General features: G+C 40.0%; 2 protein-coding genes across 7 annotated transcripts; one reads left to right on the top strand and one right to left on the bottom strand.

The window, feature by feature from the left end:
• The first annotated feature begins 1,123 nt into the window (after positions 1-1,123).
• Positions 1,124-7,798, top strand: LOC149827737 (Hus1-like protein). Of its 6 annotated transcripts, none has more exons than XM_090019579.1 (9): positions 1,124-1,240; positions 2,253-2,390; positions 2,527-2,651; positions 2,775-2,969; positions 3,040-3,147; positions 3,224-3,401; positions 7,007-7,089; positions 7,195-7,264; positions 7,358-7,798. In XM_090019579.1, exons 2-9 carry the CDS (start codon positions 2,339-2,341, stop codon positions 7,480-7,482), a joined length of 936 nt encoding a protein of 311 aa, XP_089875705.1. In that variant the 5' UTR covers positions 1,124-1,240; positions 2,253-2,338; the 3' UTR covers positions 7,483-7,798. The 6 variants fall into 6 exon arrangements, with proteins under 6 accessions (XP_089875705.1, XP_089875706.1, XP_089875704.1 ...); XM_090019580.1 differs by having other exon boundaries at positions 2,244-2,390; positions 3,236-3,401; XM_090019578.1 differs by having other exon boundaries at positions 2,244-2,390.
• An 8,414-nt stretch (positions 7,799-16,212) lies between these two features.
• LOC149827736 (cytochrome P450 94A2-like) lies at positions 16,213-18,038 on the bottom strand. Its single transcript, XM_090018235.1, has one exon. It carries the CDS (start codon positions 18,017-18,019, stop codon positions 16,502-16,504), a length of 1,518 nt encoding a protein of 505 aa, XP_089874361.1. The 5' UTR covers positions 18,020-18,038; the 3' UTR covers positions 16,213-16,501.
• Between the last annotated feature and the right edge of the window lie 2,042 nt (positions 18,039-20,080).

The raw sequence follows: 20,080 nt of genomic DNA, 5'->3' as shown, positions 1-20,080 counted from the left end.
GAGAAAATAATTACATATTCAAACAGTAAACTTAAAAATATACAAAAAAATACATGAAAATATACAAGATATCTGTAATCCATTAATTTCTTTTGACAAAAATATCAAATATTGAAAATCCATAATAACAATTCTTCTTTGACCCGTTGTCTAGTATTATATTGAGTTGAGCCTAAAAATTGGACTCATGCTCCACCAAGTTTAATTTGGGTCCAAGTCTGAGTCTAAGTACGGGCCAACTATTAGACTCGTGCAGGTTAATCAGTTTCGATATAAATCAGGCCGAATATAAATGAATTGGATCTGATCTTAATTAGACTCATTTTAATTAAGTACCTAACCTAATCAAGCCGTTTTCAAGATGAGAGTGTTTGATTGCACAGACAGCAGCATCCTCAGGTCACTGTTGTCTCTGCCCTATGCAAACGTGGAATGCATGGAACACTGTGTTCAATCCTTTTCCTTGGAGCAATGGTGACCAGAACACCTACAATAAAAACTCAGGTACTGTTTGGAATCTAGGCGTCCATGGTAGCTGGGGACGGAAGAATGGAATCTACAAATTCAGTGAGTTTTGGTTGGGTTTGATTAGGAGCTCAGTAAGATCAAACCCAGATCTGATTTGAGATCCTGGTACTGGGTTAGGACTTAGGTAATAATCAAAGTTCAAACCTATTATAAGAGAAACCATAACCAGATCCTATAAGGATTACATGCACCAGACCTGGACCATACACTGTAAAATATTAACTTTTAAACCTTTTACATTGAAAAATTGGGGATCTTAGTTGAAACTCGGGTCAGGCCCAGGTCTGGTATAAAATTTCACAAACTATACGTGGCTCCATATTATTAACCAGACCCTTTGAGTCTGACCCAAATTCTAGCTCCAAACCCTAATCTTATAAGATTTGGTACGGATCGGGTTAGGGTCAAACGACTCAAACCCAACCTATTGATAACCCTAGTTTACACAGTTCTGGTCTGTGCAATCAAACACCTGACGCAATCGGGTCGGGTCTAATCGGTTTCAAACATTGGTTCGGGTCAGATCGACCCGAACCAGTTAGACTCCTAAATCCGACCCTTCCCATCCCCCGTCGTTCTTCCTTCCTAGTTCCTACGGATAGCAAAACCCTACGGAGGGAAGTAGTTCCTAAGCTACTGGTGGACTACGACCGGCGTCCGGTGGCCGTAAAAACCAGACGGTCTATTACATACGAGGCTCAACCTTCACCACGTAAACTTCTCCTTCTTTTTCTTCTTCTTTTATCTGTGTATGTGTGTCTTTTTTCTTCTTCTTTGTAATTCGTTAATATTTCCTTAAAACCTAATTCATCCCATTTTTCATGCTTCGGGTAGGGTTTTCCGCGGGTTTTCTCGTGAAATCTTGATTCTTTCTGTTATTTGTATGGTATGATAATGCTTTCTTTGCAATGTCTGTTTTTCGTTCCCAGTTTCTCGTGTTTTGGTGTTTGGTTTGGTGAGATCTGTTTTCGTTTATTCTTCACGTGGGAATGCGTCCTATCTTGTGATTATGTCTTTTCTCTCTATGCGTTTGATTCCGTGTTTCCATAGTTTTTATTCGTTACACGTAGGTTGATCAGATGGTTATGAGAAATGCTCTTGCGATTATTAGTTCCGAAACCCTAATTTTTAAGGTTTTGTTTCTTTGAGAATGCTAAATCACAGTAAAAAAACGTATTTTGCTTAATTAAAGAGTCATTTTGGTGACAAAATCAAAGGATAGGGTTAATTATCATTCAAAGAACTGAAAACCAGGTCAATTGTTTGTAAATTGCGGTAACATCAACTTTTCAAGGTTTTAGGACTCAGGTTTTTTTCTCATTATCAAGTTTTATCAAAACCAGGGCTTTTTGTCTAGTGCTGGTAACGCCTCTCTAGCAGTGATGACGCCCCTTTTGGGTTCCTGCATCCTCCCCTGTTGATCCTTTTAGTTTATTTTTGTTGATATGGTTGGGTCATCTTCTAGGTGGTAACCAGGAATTTTCTCCTAGGTTAGCGTGCTGTTCTGCATTTTGTTTTAGATTAGTTGTGTTTGTTGAAGGGAATCGATTGGGAAGCAATTTACGAAGTGAGTGAGAAGCATGTTTCCGATTATATACATAGCGCGCTCCCCTTCCCACTAAAAGGAAGCAAGTTTCCCGGGGAGTTTTCGGGTTCGGAGGCCCTTCCAATAACTATGAACTATTTCTGTTTTTTGTCCCTTTCCACTTATTTAGCTTTGTCAGGTCACTCATGCTGCAAGGGTGAGGAGGAATGTGGCTAGTAGTAAAACGTTGACAGAAGAGCTAAAGTGAAAGTTGTGGCAGCGAGAATGAAGTTCAAGGCTTTTCTTTCTGATCATGGAGTCAATCTGCTTGAGCGACGTAAACCTTGGTTACCTCTTCCCCTCTTCTTTACGATGCAAAAATTAGTAATATAATCTGAACAGATGGATGCAAATATCTGGGATGGGAGGGCCAGGAGGTGGATCTCTATTTTAACCGCTTGTGTTTGGTGCAGGATTCATCCCGGCTTTCGACAAGATTGGGAAAACATGCCACCTATATTTAACGCGTGATCATGCCATTCTGCTCCACAATCTTCTCAATGGGGATGGGGTGCAGGCCATTGCACAATTCAAGAAGGTAAGCACCCATTCTTTCCACTAGATAATTGGTTAAGCCATCACACACACACACACACAAAACATTCACATGCTCTCTCTCTCATCAATTCAGCTAACGTTTATATCATGGAATCTGATGCAGGAGGTCCTGTTTGAAGATTACCACATTTCAAGCCAGAATGATGACCGAATTGCATTCACCATAGATCTCGGATTGCTTCACCGAGCTTTAAGAAGCAGTATGAGCATGGCTGGTGACAAACTGCAAATCAAGCTCATCAAGAAGCAAACTGTCAATTCCCAACAGCCCATGCCTTTCCTGACTTTCGAGAGCAAGGTGGTGCTTCGCCTTTCTTCCTTTTCCATGTATAACCTCTCTTTTTTTTATGCTTACCGATTCAAAACAGGGTTACAAATCTGCAGTGATTCAAGACGTACCTGTGTCGAAACCATTGTCAAGAGCAGAAGTGCTTGAGCTTCAGGCAGCACTCGACATGGCTCAGGATATTCCTGAGGTTATTTTTCTGTTCTTCTCTCACTCGATTGAGTAGTTCTAAAATTTCTTTTCTTATTTTAATTCTCCTTGCGTAGACTCTCGTCCAGGTTTCTGATCTACCTCAATTGCAATCTTTGGTGGAACGATTGAAGCATGTGGGGGAGTTGCTTGATGTTGCCATTACTCGTTATGGAGATCTCCATCTGCAGGTTGCCACAACTCTCATCAACGTTGGTGTTGAATATCGAAAATTAAAGGTTCTTGGTGTGAAAGGTGACCTCATTCTTTCTCCTCTTCCTTTTATATGTTCCTTCTTTGTATCAAATATTGCCACACAAGAACGCAAATTTGGTCATCTTGATGATATGCTACAATGTGGATGTTTGGTGAGATGAATTTCTGATATCAAATGTTGATGGATCTGATAGCTTGCTTGTGTTTAACATTTAGGTTATAGTGCTTTGTAGTTGTTGCCTTTTTTCTTAGCCACCATGACCAGAAATCTCCCTTGACTTTAGGTCCTAAAATACAAAGGAAGAAAAGGAAAAAGCCACACAGCAATTAAAATCCACTGTGACAGAACTCACTAAAGTAGGTCTACAAGAAAAGAATGGGAAACAGTAAAAGACAAAAATACACCTTAAATTTGGAAGCATAAAGTCTTGATTACAACAAAAAGGACCCAGAAGGCCATCGGGTGATTTAGTATCGACTACTATTGGAGAGCATGTAGGACAAAGGTCTTTGTCCCCAGGTTATATCCTGTGGTCTCTAGTTAGTGATTGATAGACTACAAGTCAGATATGTGGAAGTTGATTGTGCACAGGAATGTTATTAAGGCAAGGATGGTGTCGGCACTTGATGGTCAACAACTAGGGCTATCAAATGAACCAAGCTTCTCGCGATTCTTCTTGGGTCTGCTCCGCAATGAACTTGTTGACTTGTAAAAAGTGCTTGTATTCAGCTAGAAACAAGCTCGTTATGTTGAATGAGCTGAGCTTGAACAAGTGCTTTATGGCTTGGCTCACTTGGATAGGCTCATAAAGTTTATAAACATATACTTATACATATATATGTGTATCACATGCTATTGTGTCAAGAAATTGGTTGCTAAGCATCACTTAGATACAAGAAATTGAGAGTTCATTTCTTTACATATCATTCTCTGAGAGCAACATAGAATCAAATTCCTTTTCCAGCACAACAGCCTCGGGCTTTTCACCTTTACAAGTAGTTTAATTTGATATTTGATTGTTTATCAAACCAACATGTATCTCATAATGGATACTGTGTTCACAGAGTGATACTAGGTCTTTCTTGGTCATGCTAATTCCACTTGACATGGCTAAGATCTTTAATTGATTAATAAATTGTGACTGCTGCTGTCATTCTGCTAGTATGTGTCAGTTTTGATACATTTATACATCTAATCGAAGGATGGTGGCTCAGAACAGTTTGAAGGATATTGAGGGCATTTGCCGGGCACCTACCAAGAGAACCACAGAAAGGCTGGTCCTTTCAGTCTTAAGCCTGAACTATGACAGTAGGAGAAATGATTCAGTGGTTGGATCCCCACATATGGGCTAGAACTCCCTGGGATCTGAATTTCGTTTTACTTATCAAAATTCAAAACAATGAACTCATCAACATATGGGGGCTTTAACTTAGCATATAAAGGCAGCAGTCCTAGATGTCCTAAGCCACTTTTTCGTCACGTCAGCAAACACATACTAGCATTGTCCCACAGCTGATTCAATGGTTGTCTATTCTAGTTCGGATTCTGAGCCCTATTCATGTCCATATTCTTCTTTGTGGATTGAGGGCCTTTGTGATCAGTAAAATTTCACCTCGCGACTTCGATGAACGCGAGATTGAGAATATGCGGTTGGCTTATCACACAAACATGCCATGTTCAGTCTAATTGCCCTATAGGTCTTACGGACTAACTATTCCTAGTGTCAGAGCTAATCGAATTGGGATACCTATATATGGCACGTTCCGTCGGAAGCCTCATTAAGGTCGGACCTTGCCTGCATTTCATGTAGCTCAAAAAGGAAGGTATAACCTTTGCGAGAATCGTAGCTTCGGGTCCGGTGCTACTGCTGGTGAGCAACTATGTCCAAAATCTTGTCTTCATCAGGGGAAGCTTCGTGTTTAGGTACCGTACCGCGGCTGGACCGGAAAGGAGCGGGGACAACAAACCTCCTGCCAAGAGGCCAAGGTAGCTTGCTTACTCTCCGCCATTAGTTAGAAGCTATGTCACATAGGTGCAGGTGCGGATGTGACTATGCAGCACTTTAAAAAAACTTGGGTGCATGGGTGCGGGGAGGTTTATATATATATATAACAGTTTTAAGTTAACACTACGTGTATGTGTGTGCATTTATGTATTTATATATATAATATAGATAAAACTGGACTTGGTTAGGGTTAACTGAATCTACTTTTGTACAGAAATGGACCTCAGTGTGGTTGACTTCACCTGACACAAAGGAAGCCATGTCCAAGTGTAGCACCCACATGGGTGCGGGTGCGGTGCCCAGTTAGAAGAGTCTGTGTTACATAGGTTAGAAGGAATGAGGTGGGAAATTTTGATGACCTAAGGTACTGGTTGATGAATTTCATTATGGAGTATGGACCACCTGTTGTGTTATCTTGGCTGGACACGAGGAGGTACATTTGGAGGAATTTCGTCAAGGTTTGAATTCAATTGGTGCTTTGTTTGCTGCATTGGGCTGCCATTCTTCATGGAAAACTTTGGCACAAAGAGGCTTTTTGGTGAAGCACTGAGTGACAATAATCCTTGATTAGTGGGAGCATACCGACCAGAAATTCAAACCAAAGGCAGAGAGGAGGTGTGCTGGCATTGACACCTTTCTTCTTGTGAGATGGTATACTTGATTTGAAGTTTCAGCCATTTAGGTAATAAATATTCTTTAGTTGTGCAATATACTTCCGCTATGGTTGCCACTTGGGGATGTCTCGAAAACTTTGGGAGTAAAAAGGTAATTTGATCACTAGGACAAAAGTTTTCTGCAATTTGATTAATAAAATATCTTTACAATAACTACATAGAAGATTGCATAAAATGTAATGATGAAACTGCAAAAGTCAAAGAGGTTTTAGAAGTTGGGTGATCATAGGATGGTATAGGTTGAAGGATCGGGATATAGGAAAGGACAGGGGCGCACAAACTCTCTTTTGACAACATTGGCAGGAGTCTTTTTAGGGGAAAATAAAAAGTATCAGTTTTTCTCCTTAGCAAAATGTCAAGGATCATTTAACACATGAATGCATGGAATTTTAAATTTGTTGCAACAAATATATTGTGATACTTTTTAAGTTATCATGATATTTTTGAAGCTTTGTGCTCTGAAAAATATCCTCGAAAAGTGTGATAACTTTAAAAATGCATTCACACACACACTCTCTCTCTCAATGATTCCATCCCCCCATGAGTTGCTCCCGGCTACTGCTGACAATCATGTCATTTCCTCTTCATTTGCCTTAGTTGAACATAAAGAATCATCTTGTATTGTCCGCTACTGTATAGGAGAACTAACACATATTGCATTAAGTGCAATTTGACTTTATCATAACTCCTTGAATACGGTACTGATCTTTCTCGAGTGCAAAAAGCACGCATAATCTAATGCTGGTGCCTACATGTTGCCAGTCATCATTGTTTATTCCGCAGTTTACCCTTCTGATGATTACATGACAGACAAATCACAATTAGGTTAAAGTAATCTCTCAGGACGTGGTGGTAGCCTCAGTCTAGAGGCATATGTTGAGTTCCCCCTTGGGTCTTGATGATCTTGCTCAGAACTAATTAGGAGAATATTTTGGTACCGACCTACTTCTTTCATTGTTTTCAGCAAGCCCGCCTGGTGGGGATGCAGATCTCAGCGCTCCAGCTCGCACGGAACTGGCTATACAGAGAGGAGATGCTTCATCTGTGGTCTCTCTCTCTCTCTCTGCCTTTTCTGTCTATATTCTTATATGACATGTCTTTAATTCTTTTTCTGACTTGTACTTTACACTTAAATTGGTTTATATTGTGCAGCAAATTAGTATGAGGCATTTTGGCAAGAGTCTGCAGTGTCATTGGACTAAGCCGGATTGTGCTTTCTATGGTAATCACCTGAAAAGCAGAAACATTCTTTCTACCATGCATTTGCATTTTTTTACCCTTATTTTCTCAAAATATTTGCAACATTTAATTGCAGGTATATCACCTATGGGCGCTTGCTTGACTATAATATTCCAATTCTTCATTCCGGGCACAAGACAGACCGACAAATCAATCAGCTTGCACTGCAGGTTGCCAGTACTGGACACAGGCTCCTCTTGATTCAGATACACCAATGCTATGACAAAGACCAAGGAGCTTGCCCGTTTCTTGAAAAGATGGATCGTTGATTGAGGGAAAACACAAAGTCACAAAGGGACTGTGCCATGGCATTCTACAAATTGCTCCCAACAGGCATCCTTTAGTCGCTTTGGTTCAGAGGCATGCAGTTATCTACTTCTCATGGTCTGGCTCTTTATCCTCTTCTTTCTGCTACATGCACTTTAGATGCTTTGTATAAAGGACCATTGTTAGCTACTTCCAAGTATGAAGATATGGTAGGAAAGGATAACAAGGATCTCTTCTTCTTCTTCCCTTAGTTGCCTGTGTGAAAACCTTGTCATTTCATTCCTCTAGGACTATGAGCTTAGTTCAGACTTTTCTGTGGTATAATGAGATACCACTTTCAAACCAAGTACGTGGTATTTCCCCCATATAAAGCTCTTTCCTTTAACACAATTTATCCTGATCATCATATTGCATGCAAAGAGTAACCTGTAAGTTGCTGAAGTTTTTATTTTATTTTATTTCTTTGCCGTTCAGATGGTGGCTTTGTTCTATCTGTGAAACCCCTTTCCAGACAAAAAAAGGTGAAGGAATAAATGATATTTTTAATAATTATTTATTGTTTTTGTCTTTTTTACAAGCTTAGTTGTGGTTGTTTTACGGCATCTTGAGGAAATACGTAGGAAAGACCTCTTTTTAACATAGAAAATGTCATTCCATGCCTTCTAGGAGAAATTCTTGCTTATTTTTGTCTGTACTAAGAAGCCTTTTCCATCTTTGATCATGTAGAACGAATGGAGAAATCTTTCTTTGGTAAACCTTTTCCTTCCCGTATCTCTTTCTCCATACGTGTGTGTGTGCGCGCTCATGCACGTGTTTCCATCCAGATAAAATTCATGGGCCAGGCTAATGATTTTTTCTGAAAGGCAAGCTGGGGTTAGGCAGACCCCTACCAGTTATACAACTATACCATTGGGTTTTGAACCTGTAACGTCCCAACACAAGGTGGCGTGCACTATGTGCTCCTACCAGACAAGCGGAGACCCCGTTGGTCAGGCTAATGAAATCTAATACAAAGAATTAAAATGATATCTGGATTTTTCTACAAAATAAATCCTTATAGTGAGATGGAATTCTGACCCGTTCACTTTAGTGAATCGGTGAAGGGAATCCTTAGAGGGCGTTTTTGGGGCTTTCTGTCTGTTTAGCTTAGGGAAGTTTATGGTTCAGATTTGAGTCGGATATCTGACCAAATTCGAATCCATATAATGACATAGTTTGCATCCGAGTAATAATTTTATTTGGATTCTGTTATTAAACAAATCCTACGGAATCCTAATTGTATCATAGTACACGTAAAAGGTATGGATTATGAATTATTTAAGCTAGTTGGATCCGGACTATGTGCTAGATTTTCCCACCCAAGTCTGAACTTGACTAATGCATCTCATTAGTCAGTATCCCATCAGGTTGGATTGAATAATGCATAGTTTCATATGTCCAAACCAAATCTGACCCGGTTATTCTTCAAGGGCAGCAAAATGTTTTTTGCGGATGTCATCAGACATTTGCGGACGTACGTGATAAGTATTTAGTTAAAAGAGGTTCTTAAGTTTTCTTCGTAAGATCATCCTATATTTGCGAAGGTCTTACTGTATTTGTGCAGGGGGAACATCAAAGACTTTTGCAACAAGTGACTGCTGAACGTCGGCATATATTTGTGAAACTTCTCAAGGAATATTTACTTAAGGGAGTTTTGCAAAAGGTAGTACTACCTTTGAGAAGCTCCGCATGCGATCTCCTTTTTATTGAAGAGTGCAAACTTCCTACAGCATACCTATATACCTATATATCGCCTGAACGTTACCAGGTTTGTATGTACAAAGTGCAAAAATATTTTACAAAAGTTGAGACTCAGAGATTTTTATATACATATGATTTTGTCAAATTATTAGGCATTTTGGGGAGCACATCATTTTGCAAAGACAATACAAACATTTTTCAAAAAATAAAATTATTTGCTTAGAAGGTACCACTTTAAGTAGCTAGTGATGACCTAAAAGTTTTTTTTAGAATAAAGAAAATTTGTTTTATTTTTTTTAAGATAAGTGAGCTATAAGGCATCACAAGATTAGCAATACAAAAATTAATCAAATGATGTGTTTTTCCAAAAACCCTACAATTTGCCAAAATTTGTTGATGACAAAGATCACAAATATCCAACTGTAAAAGGTCCTATTTAACCTTCACATGTGCGAAACTCACAAAGTTTGTGTGATATATTGTTTCGCTTGTCATGTATAGCAAAGGAGGTCTACACATTTTCTTTGTGAATACCACAAAGTTCATGTAGTGTTCAACTTAAACCACAAAACTTTGCAAATACTCATACGATGTGAATTTTTTCTTAAATATATGAAGTCATTCCAAATATGCAAATTTTCTCTCAAGAGATTTGCCAATCAATATCGATATGCGCAAATTTTTTGCATGTCAGGCATTAATTACGATACTTTGATATTTAAAATGATGCTTCGATATTAAAAAAGTGATAGTTCATATTTTAGGGTTTGTTTTTGCCTTTAAAAAGCAATTATAGAGAAGACTTTGGAACAACAAAAGGATGATGTCATGGTTGAGGTGGAGAAGATTTTGAAGATAGTGGGTAGAGATGCACGATCCTTGGCAAAAGAAAAAAGTCCTGATTGTGGACAATGTGCAGAGGAGGCGGTTTCACCTCAATCATTTACTTGAGAGAATATGGAGTTTATAGACAAAAACAATTTGATTGGCATTACAAAGCCAAAGATCGAACGTAAAATACGATGTGAAGTATATTTGTGAAGTTACGATCATAAGGTGATTCACAAAACTTGTTTTTGCGTGCTTAGTGAAGACCCCCAAAAAATAAATGTGAACATACATTTAAGTGACGGTTAAAGAAAGAAAAAAGGAGGTTCACACGATTTTTCGTGATTTTGGTATGAAACATATGATTTTACTATGGTATTTGCGATTTGCAATTAATAAAAACAACCATGTAAATGATAATTTTTTTTGAATGTTTCTCGAGGACCACAAAAAAAATATGTGCAAGTATACATTTAAGTGAGGTTTTGCCTTAACTTTGTGAGATTTGCTTGGGTAAAGGATAAAAAGGTTTTAAAAAGTTTTCTAACTACATTTTGGAACAGCTGGCAAATTTTTAAAAATTTTAGTGCAATTGAGAAATCCCATCACATTTGTGATACACTACGGTCATTTTTCATTAACAATATATATAGACAAAATACACAATAGCAGGGCAAGCACGAAAGAAATGTTTTAAGACATTTTTAGCAACCATGAGCAGTTTCTTATTATAAAGAAGAATAAAATCCTGGTGAATAAACTTACTATAACTGAAGACTAAGAGCAGACTTACTTGAGAGCAAAGGGTGGTAATTAAGGGGCTTTTATGGCTTGAAAGTAGGTAGGGATGCAAATGGGTCTGATCTAGTATGGAGGTTTTGCAATATTTGGCTGTCCCGGGAGTTCCACGAAATCCATTCGGCTTCGTTCTTCTCTTCCGAGATCGAAGCCAAATGCATTCCTGCCGTAATTAGAATTTCTCTCTGCTCAAATGAACTCAAATTTGTTGAGTCCCAAATGAAGAAACTCTAAACTCTCTCTCTCTCTCTGGGTGTTTCGTGGGTGTGTGAAAGAATGGGCGGCGATCACCAAGTGGAATCCTTCGAATGGTGGTCTCGACTATCTGCAGGTTTCTTATTCTTCTTGTTTTTGGGTAATTTTAATTTGCCCGGTTTTTGTGTTCTATAGAATGCTAAGCCTCTTTTTTTTTTATATTTCTATCACATTTTTTTTCGGTTGGGTTTGCTGGAATTCCCCGTAGTTGGTTATGGAAGAGAAACAAGTTCGAAGTTCCCTTACCAAATTGATGTAATATTTGATCTCTATCTGTGAACGACCTAATGTGATTGGTAACAAAATGCTGTAAATTCGGGAGGCGGTTGAAGTTTCTTTGGAAAATATGATGTGAGTTTTGATCACAGGGAGATTTTTGCATCCGTAATTTATAAATGAACTGATATTATGGGGTTGTATGAGTTTCTGATCATGTATTATGTTTCTCTTACAACTGACCCTTTTGTTGGCTCGTGCCTGCTCTTGTTCTAGTTACTTTTGAATCTATCTTATTTTTTCTTTATCATTTTCATATTTTGTCTAGCTTATGCTAGCACATTCCTTTATCTGGATCGGGCTTTGAAATGCGAGGTCCTAGATGTTCGTCTCTTGGTAGACTCACATGTGTTACAGCAGTCTGTCTCGTAACCTGCACGAAGACTTTTATGAGGCTGGTGAGGGTGTCTTTTTTGGACTAAGCTTTGAAATATGAGGCCACTAGGATTCGTCTTTTGGTAGACTCATCCGTGCTTCTTGTAACCTACATGAGAAACTTTACAAGCTCGATGAAGGTACTGATGTGAGTTGAACACAAGAAATGTTTGAGACTTTTTTCTTTTCTGATCGTCCATAAATTCATCAGGAACATTAGTGTGAGTCCTTTTTTCAAGATCCTTGTCGAATATGATGTTTGATATCACATGGGGTGTCATCCCGTACATGGGGTTCTGAGAGGTGGTTCATCTAAGATGGATTGGATTTATAGTTTTCAGGTTTTGGATCAGATATTCATTATACCTTAAGAAATTGGTTCACACTGGCGCAAACAAGTAACAAGAGATTTTAAAAAATAATGGGTACCCTAGTTCTCCTCGAAAGATGTATTCATGGATTTGCGAGGTCTCTTCGGGTTTTTAGGTTTAGGGTTCTATCTCGGGTCCACACCGCTATATCCAAGCTAACAACTTGATGATACTAATATGGATTATCTGGCTCCAGTGGTACCACTACTGATGTACCTAAGCTAACAACTTAAAAGTTACTAATGGCGAGATCTGAAGATCCAAATATTAGGATAGGAGATCTTGAAAATTCTGAATAAATGAGAGACTCTTTGACTAAGAGAGGAAGATGAAAAAAGAGTACACAAAAGAGATCTGGTTTAAGTCCCAAACTAATCCTAACTTGCTGGAGGTTGTATTTTTTTTTTGTGGCATGAAAAACTTTAACATGAGTTTGAAAGGTGTAATAGGCCTAAACCTGGTGTTTGTGCATATATCTAATGCAAAACAACCTATACGTGAGATATACAACTAAGAAAAAAAATAGAGGATCTATCAAAGAGAATCAAAGGAAAACATTGTATGAACACATTTGTTTGGATAACAAAACTTATCAAATGACTAATCTGTCAGACTGTAGAATAATAGATGATAGAACTGGCCATGACTGCAAGCACAACAAACGACCCTGTTTGCGAATGACACTCTTTGTGGACACAAAAGCCTGCTATCCGACACTTTCTATTGATATTGCAGACAGAGCGAACGATGTTGTCTGCGGACGTTAATGTCTACTGGATGGCACTGTCTGCGAAGGACTCGTCTACCAAACAACATTGTCTGCCAAACGGTGAAACTACAAACATGTAGGACTGTGAATGGAAGAACTAGGAAAAATAGATGACAAAACTGGTCATGACTGTAGGCACAATAAATGAGCCTGTTTGCAGACGACACTGTCTGTAGCTACAAAAGCCTGCTATCCGATACTTTTTGTCAATTTTGCAAACTGTGTGAATGACATTGTCTATAGACGTTATTGTCTACCAGATGACACTGTCTGTGAACTTCTTGTCTACCGAACAACATTGTCTGCTAGACGGTGAAACTGCAGACACGCGAGTCTGCGGATGATAGAACTAGAAAAAAAAACTATAGACTTTGAATATGCAAATCACAAAATCTTGTTGCACAACACAATGCCAGGCAACAAAAGGTTTGCGGACGATAGAAGCTGGATGACAAAAGGTCAGCGGACAACGAAAGCCAAATGACAAAAAGTCAGCGAATAATAAAACAAGATTTGTCGTTTGAACAAAGACTAAAACCCTAAAATAGAGATTTTGGGTTCGTTAGGGTTCAAAATCTCCCTATAATGCAATTCTAGCTACCAAAATCGAAAAAAGTATGGCATTCCATTGTGATCGTATAAAACTGTTGATAAAAAATTGGAAGTTTGGAAAAGATTAGACTTACTGGGATTACAAAATTTTTTTTTTGAAATTATGGGGACGTCATATGCAAGTCTTAACCGTCCATTGACTAAAAAAGAGGTAAGGTCAAGGCAAGTTTTTGATTTTCGTATATCAAATCGGACCGTCGCAGATTCAGATATGTACATAAAATAAAAACATGTATAAGCATCAATTAAAAGAATAAAATAAAATTAAAATAAATAGATTAGAGATCTGAAAAATATATTTTTTGGACTTGGGGGTCCGTTTAGCTTGTAGGCTCATTTTGTTCCGACAACACATATGCGTAAGTACAAAGGTTCTTTAATGGCATCGAGATAGAGTGTCAGTAGGGCTTGAGTAGGCTTGTTCTGTAGGACTAGCACTTCGGTATCTAATTTCTAGATGACCAGGGGTCCTATTTATAGGTTTTTTGAACGAGATATGGGTTGTTGGATTCTCAGGATTCAACCCAAATGGATTTAGGCCTATCCCCAAATGGTGATAAGGCCTAACCAGAATAGTCTCCTATTTTTTGGAAAACTTGAAGAAAGAGGGGTCGGTGTGAGACAGTTAGGGATAAGATAGTGAAATGGCTTATCTGTTTTTAGTATTTGAATCCAATTTGAGATCCATATCTGAGGCTAAAATACATAATAAATATATTAAAACACTCATATGGTGGGGTGAATTGAGTCATAAAATCCAAAATGAAGTTATCTGACTCATTATCCATGTATCCAAGCTGTTTGCATAATGCAAATCAAACACTAAACACAAGGAACACAATTTCTTGTCTATTTTGAAACAAACACTTGATGAATAGTACAGTTGTTATGTAGCAAACAAAACATGTCTTCAGTCTGTTATGTTCTGTTCTACTATTCCATCCAATATTGAAAAGGCAATCAAACACACCTTAAGGGCTCGTTTAGTTGCATGGACAGAACTGTGTAGAACAGTTTGGTCTAGACATTGTTGGTCGGGTGCAGAGGTGTCCCGAACAAGCTGAGCTTTTGTCTCATTTTTTTTTTGGTTTATATATCAGATGTTCCCAATACCACGACTTTAGGGAGATGGGATGGAGCATGGCGAGACACCTAAAACATGTACATTGTCTGCATCGGGTGTGTGGCATGAACAACAGTGACCTACAAATGCTGCTGTCCACTCAATCCAATTTGGTTGCCAACGGGTCAGATTCAGGAGAAGACCTTTGCAAATTTTGGCTGTCCCGGATCTGAACCGATCCGACTCCCCAGTGTATTTTGGGATTCAAAATCCAAACCGTTTGCATCCCTACGATCCAACACCCATTAAAAGTCCTTTTTCATTATAACGACTTTTACAATATTTGTGACAAAAAAAAAAAAGGTTGCCCAAGTAATTAGACAGACAATGAGATTCATTATTTGTGGCATATGTTTTTCTCTTGAGGCTGACATCGTACGCTTTCCCTCGTCATGAAATTCGTGTTTTTAATTTATTTTTTTTCGAAAGAGGTCGTGCAATTTGTGCAATTCGTGATATGCCAACCACGCTCTTCTCATCATGATCATATTTTTTGCGACGCTTTGGCCATTTTAAATAACATGTACCGGATATATAATAGTTCTTTTTCATAACTTTTATGAGGCATGTGCTAGCCTCTCGTTATCTCATCAAGATTTTAGGTGGTGTGGGGGCACACGTTGATGTGATGCAAGCTCGACGACAAAATCTGATGCTATCAAACACTGACTCTGGCCCATTAAGTGATCCAGTTCTTGACAAAAGGTGCCAGTGGGGCATGCCCTGATCGGTTCATTCGGCATGTTTACCAACCCTAATTTCATAAGTGCAAGTCTGTTTTGCTCATTTGACACATCAGAGATGTATTTGCTAGGAATCAACTCTGAAATGGTGTTTTATATTTTTTTTAATGAAAATTTATTCTTTTATATAGAATTTGTTTTTATACGTTCATGACTTTAGATCACATTTGCAGGGTTAGACTAACCGAGAAAAAAAACAAACGGAAAGCTACAAATAGAATGAACCATCAGTATATGCCAACATTTTCAAAATCGGTTTATTGGATCGATTTTCAAAAAGCTTCAGAGAATAAGCCGATTCAGGCTTGAACCATCAGGCTGAGTCGGTAGATTCAATCCTCTTTAAAATTAAAAAAAAAAGTATAAAAAAATAAAAAAATTAATTATAAAAAATTGAGAAGCCCAGTTCGGGGTTGAATTGGACGATTTTTTAGCGAGATACGAATCAACCCAGAAGTGAGTTGTTTTGAGGCAGATTCGATACGATTCTCATAACACTGTATATACCAAAGTAACAATCATAGAAACCCAAGGGGTTTAGCGTGGTGGGATGAGGGCCTAAGGGGTTTGACGGGTAGTCTAGGTTCAAATCCCATGGGTGTCATCTCGTGTAAGCCGGTGACTCTCCCTGATGGAGGGGTAAGCTCTTGAAGTTTTAGAGCTGACAGGACAGTTTGTAAGTACAGCAGGTTGAGCCAGCTTGGCTAGGTTTCTGTGCTTGGGGCGGGTTTTTGGAATAAAAATAAAAAAAAGTATCAATCATATAACAATTTTTTTTTAAAGGAATGAAAAGATATCCATTAACTTATTAATTGGAAGTACAACAAGCATGCTTCTCGATTCAAGCCGAGACTCGGCAAGCACGGATCCCATACGTCGATCTAGCCATCCAATCGACGACTAAGATTAGTCCACATTGTCACCCAGAAAGTGGACTAAGCATACCAGTCCAGGTGCGTTGTTTGGACGGCTACGATCGACATATGGTGTGCGGCATAGGACTTTAGCGTGCATTATAACCAAGACTACTAGGAACAAACATGCCGGAAAACCACTAAAATCTTCATGGTTTTCTATCCTCAACTGTCACCGGAAAACCACCTTTCATCTTCGACGTCATGCTCGACACGTAAATTGGTTCGAAATCCGGCACCGCCGGTGCAACTCTGAACCGCCTGAGCACGGCCGCAGCGACGCTCTTCATCTGAACGAGCGCCATCTCCTTCCCCAGGCACACCCTCGGTCCCGCCTGAAACACCGGGTACTTGTACGGATCCTCCGCCACAAACCTCCACTTCCCATCTCCACCGTCCTTCTGCAGCCACCTCTCCGGCCGGAACTCCTCCCAATCCTTCCCCCACAATGATTCCATCCTCCCCATCGCATAAGGATGGTACGTCACCCTGTTCCCCTTTGACACCGGGGTGCCGTCCGGCAAGATGTCGTCCTCGGCGGCCTCTTTGGTGTCAACCGGCACCGGCGGATACAGCCTCATGCTCTCGCAGATGGCTGCATGCAGATAATTCATCTCTTTCACCTCCTCGAATCCAACCACTTCGCTTCGGAAGCCGGGCATCTCCCTGAGGATCTCGTCTTCCACCCTTTCGTGGCAGGAAACCAGCCAGAAGAACCACGTAAGTGCGGCCGAAGTCGTGTCCCTGCCCGCGAGTGTGAAGCTGACCACCATGTCCTTAATGAACCCCTCGTCGACATCACCCAGATCTATAAACCTCGACAGGAGATCGGAATTCTCCTCCTCCGACCGACTGGCCATTTGCTGCTTCCGCTGGCGAATCAGATTTCCGGCGAACTCATCGATGATGCGGATTGCATTGTGGAGCTGCTTTTCAGACCCTACCAGGGCAGCCCGCTTGAGCTTCCATACGATCCAGAAAGAGGAGTTGAAGCGTTGGCCGCTCAGCCGGACGGCTTCGTCGAAGGCATTGGCAAAGACGGACCCTGGGAGGCCTGGGTCCAGGCAGCCAGGATCCGACCCGAAGGCGATCTTGCATATGTTATCGATAGCGAACCGTTGGAGCACGTCTTGGAGATCCAAAACCTTTTTCCCGGCGGCAGCGGAGGCCAGCAGCGGCACGAGGCGACCGGAGACCTCCGACTTCACGGCGACGTCGACGAATCTGCGGAGGGAGCGCGTGTTGAACTCGTGGCTCGCCAGCTTCCTTTGGATCTTCCACGTGTCGCCATCGGTGTTGAAGATGCCGTCGCCAAGTAAATCAAAGAGCACAGAATGCAGGAGGGGGCCCTTGGGGTAGGCATGGAATCGGGTCTTGAGGATGTGTTCCACGTTGGAGGGATTGGCGGTCACAATTTGCTTGGATCCGAACGGACGGTGGACGGTGATTGTGAGGGTGGGGGAGCGGCGGATGAGCTCGGTGAGGTACTGGGGGAGGCGGTGGCGGTTGGCAGCGATGGACCACGCCGCTCCGACTATTGGGTAGGACTTCGGTCCATAACATGCGGTGTTTGCAGTGGTGGTGGTGGACTTGAGTAAGTGGAGGAGCAGAGAAACAGAGGAAATGATGATGAAGATGGCAAGAGATAACTCATAGGCTTCTTCCATTGTGTGCTTATCTTCGACTTTGAAGCTGCGGTTTTTGGGCTTTTATAATGAGAATCCCTTTCCGTTTGGACAAAAACCTTAACATAGTTATCATTTATTAAATGTTACTTTCTGTCACAATAATGATCTTAAACATAACATTTATTAATGGTTGAATATCATGCGCATGGAAATCATAAAAATATAAAAGTTGTCATACAGTATTTTATCATTAATCAGGAAAAGCATGATCTTAAACAAGATATTAAATAGCATAAGTGAATCAAATCTATTAAGCACGAAGATAATGCACTCTTCCCACCAGAAATACTTCCATTTGAACTATGAACGTTGGCCAAATCATGTAGTATTTATTCTCTGCCAGACAAGCGTACAAACGGCTTAGCAACATGTATTTTTTTTTTAAATTTTTCCTTTTTTTCTAATCCAAGTGACCCCATGTATGTGATCTTCATGATGTTTTTAGTGGAAATAAAAATTATTTTTTGTATTTTTTTATATTTATTAAAAAATAGCTGATTCAGGCCTGCAACTTATTGAATTTCTGCCTTAAGGCGTATCAACCAATGCAGAACTATATACTTATAACAGACCCTCAATAATAATAATAATAATAATAATAATAATAATAATAATAATAATAATAATAATAATAATAATTATTATTATTATTATTATTATTATTTTTTTTAGGCTGCTTTTGGTCCCCTGCCCAATGAAAAGATCAGGTGCAATATGATTGCACAAATATTTGTGGGTTAAGCACCTGATCACCCTCCATCTTGAGGATAAGGCCTGATGGAGGGTGATAGGCCTAGGGATTGTGGGGCCGGGGACAAGGTCTCCACCCCCGTCCTGCCTCACGATTTTATCCTCCACCCCCGCCTTCATCCCCGTTTCATGTCTTCCGTTCCCGGTTCAAACGGGGAGGGGCGGGGATATTGCGGGGAAAAGTGGTCGGGGCGGGGATGGGGCGGGGTGGGGAAAAGTGCACGTCCATCCCTGCCTCCACCCCCAGACGGGGATGGATCCCCGCCTCCATTCCCGTTTCATACCTTTCATCCCCGGTCCAAACGGGGCGAGGCGGGCCCCGCTTTCCTCCGGTCCACTGCCATCCCTAGATAGGCCTGATGGAGGGTGATAGAGTGCTCAATGCACAAATTTTTGTGCCATCATATTGCACCGGATCCGGACTCCCCTTCGTATGGGTCTGACACGCAATGACCTTTGTGGCAAGAACGCATTCGAACTTCTCGTGACGTTCCATTACCTTGCTGACACGTAACTCGTACTATATGATTGGGAGGCCGGATCAGGTGCAATCACATGGTTCAAATTTTGTGCATTAAGCACCTGATCGCCCTCCATCAGGCCTTGGGCCCACAGAGGCCTGTTCCCAAGATGAAGTTGAAGATCAGGTGATTAATGCACAAATACAATCGTATTGCACCTGATCTTTTCACGAAGATTTGAGCTCTTGTGGACGAGATCTCTCAATTATGATGGTACCACCCTAGCCACTTATTTTCACTGCTCAATTATGATACATTTCCAAGAGGACGGTCCAATCGATAAATGCCACAATTCATTCTTTTGAAACGAAGGAGTGTTACGTCGCATTAATTAATTCGGCAAGTACTTTAATCTGCTTTCGATTGTATAGGATGGGACGACTTTTTTCTCTCAATAAAAAACAAAGTAGCCACAACGTGGCTCTCTACTCAATCATAGGTATTGTGATTTGCCCCCACAATTAAAAGAAACTAATAAATCTGTAACGCCTCCAAAATTTTTTAAATTAACAAGTTTTTTGAGGAAAGCTTTTGAAAGCTTGAACTCTATTGTTCCAAAAATTCTTCAAAAAATATCTTTTTATTTTGAAAACCAAGTTTTGTAAATCCAAGGCATGTTAGCATGACAATTCAAACATGAACACAGCGAAAGATAATGAAAAGAATACTAAATTTTTAATAAAAAGTCACTATATAAGAAAAATCATCAGGAGGCCCAACCCTCAGTGAAAACAAAAAACCCAAAATCCTGCAACGACAACCAGAAGTC

This window comes from Nuphar pumila, chromosome 10, assembly GCF_984573655.1.
Source record: "Nuphar pumila chromosome 10, dmNupPumi1.hap1.1, whole genome shotgun sequence".
NCBI classification, from domain to species: domain Eukaryota; kingdom Viridiplantae; phylum Streptophyta; class Magnoliopsida; order Nymphaeales; family Nymphaeaceae; genus Nuphar; species Nuphar pumila.
This window is presented reverse-complemented; position numbering and strand designations above follow the sequence as displayed.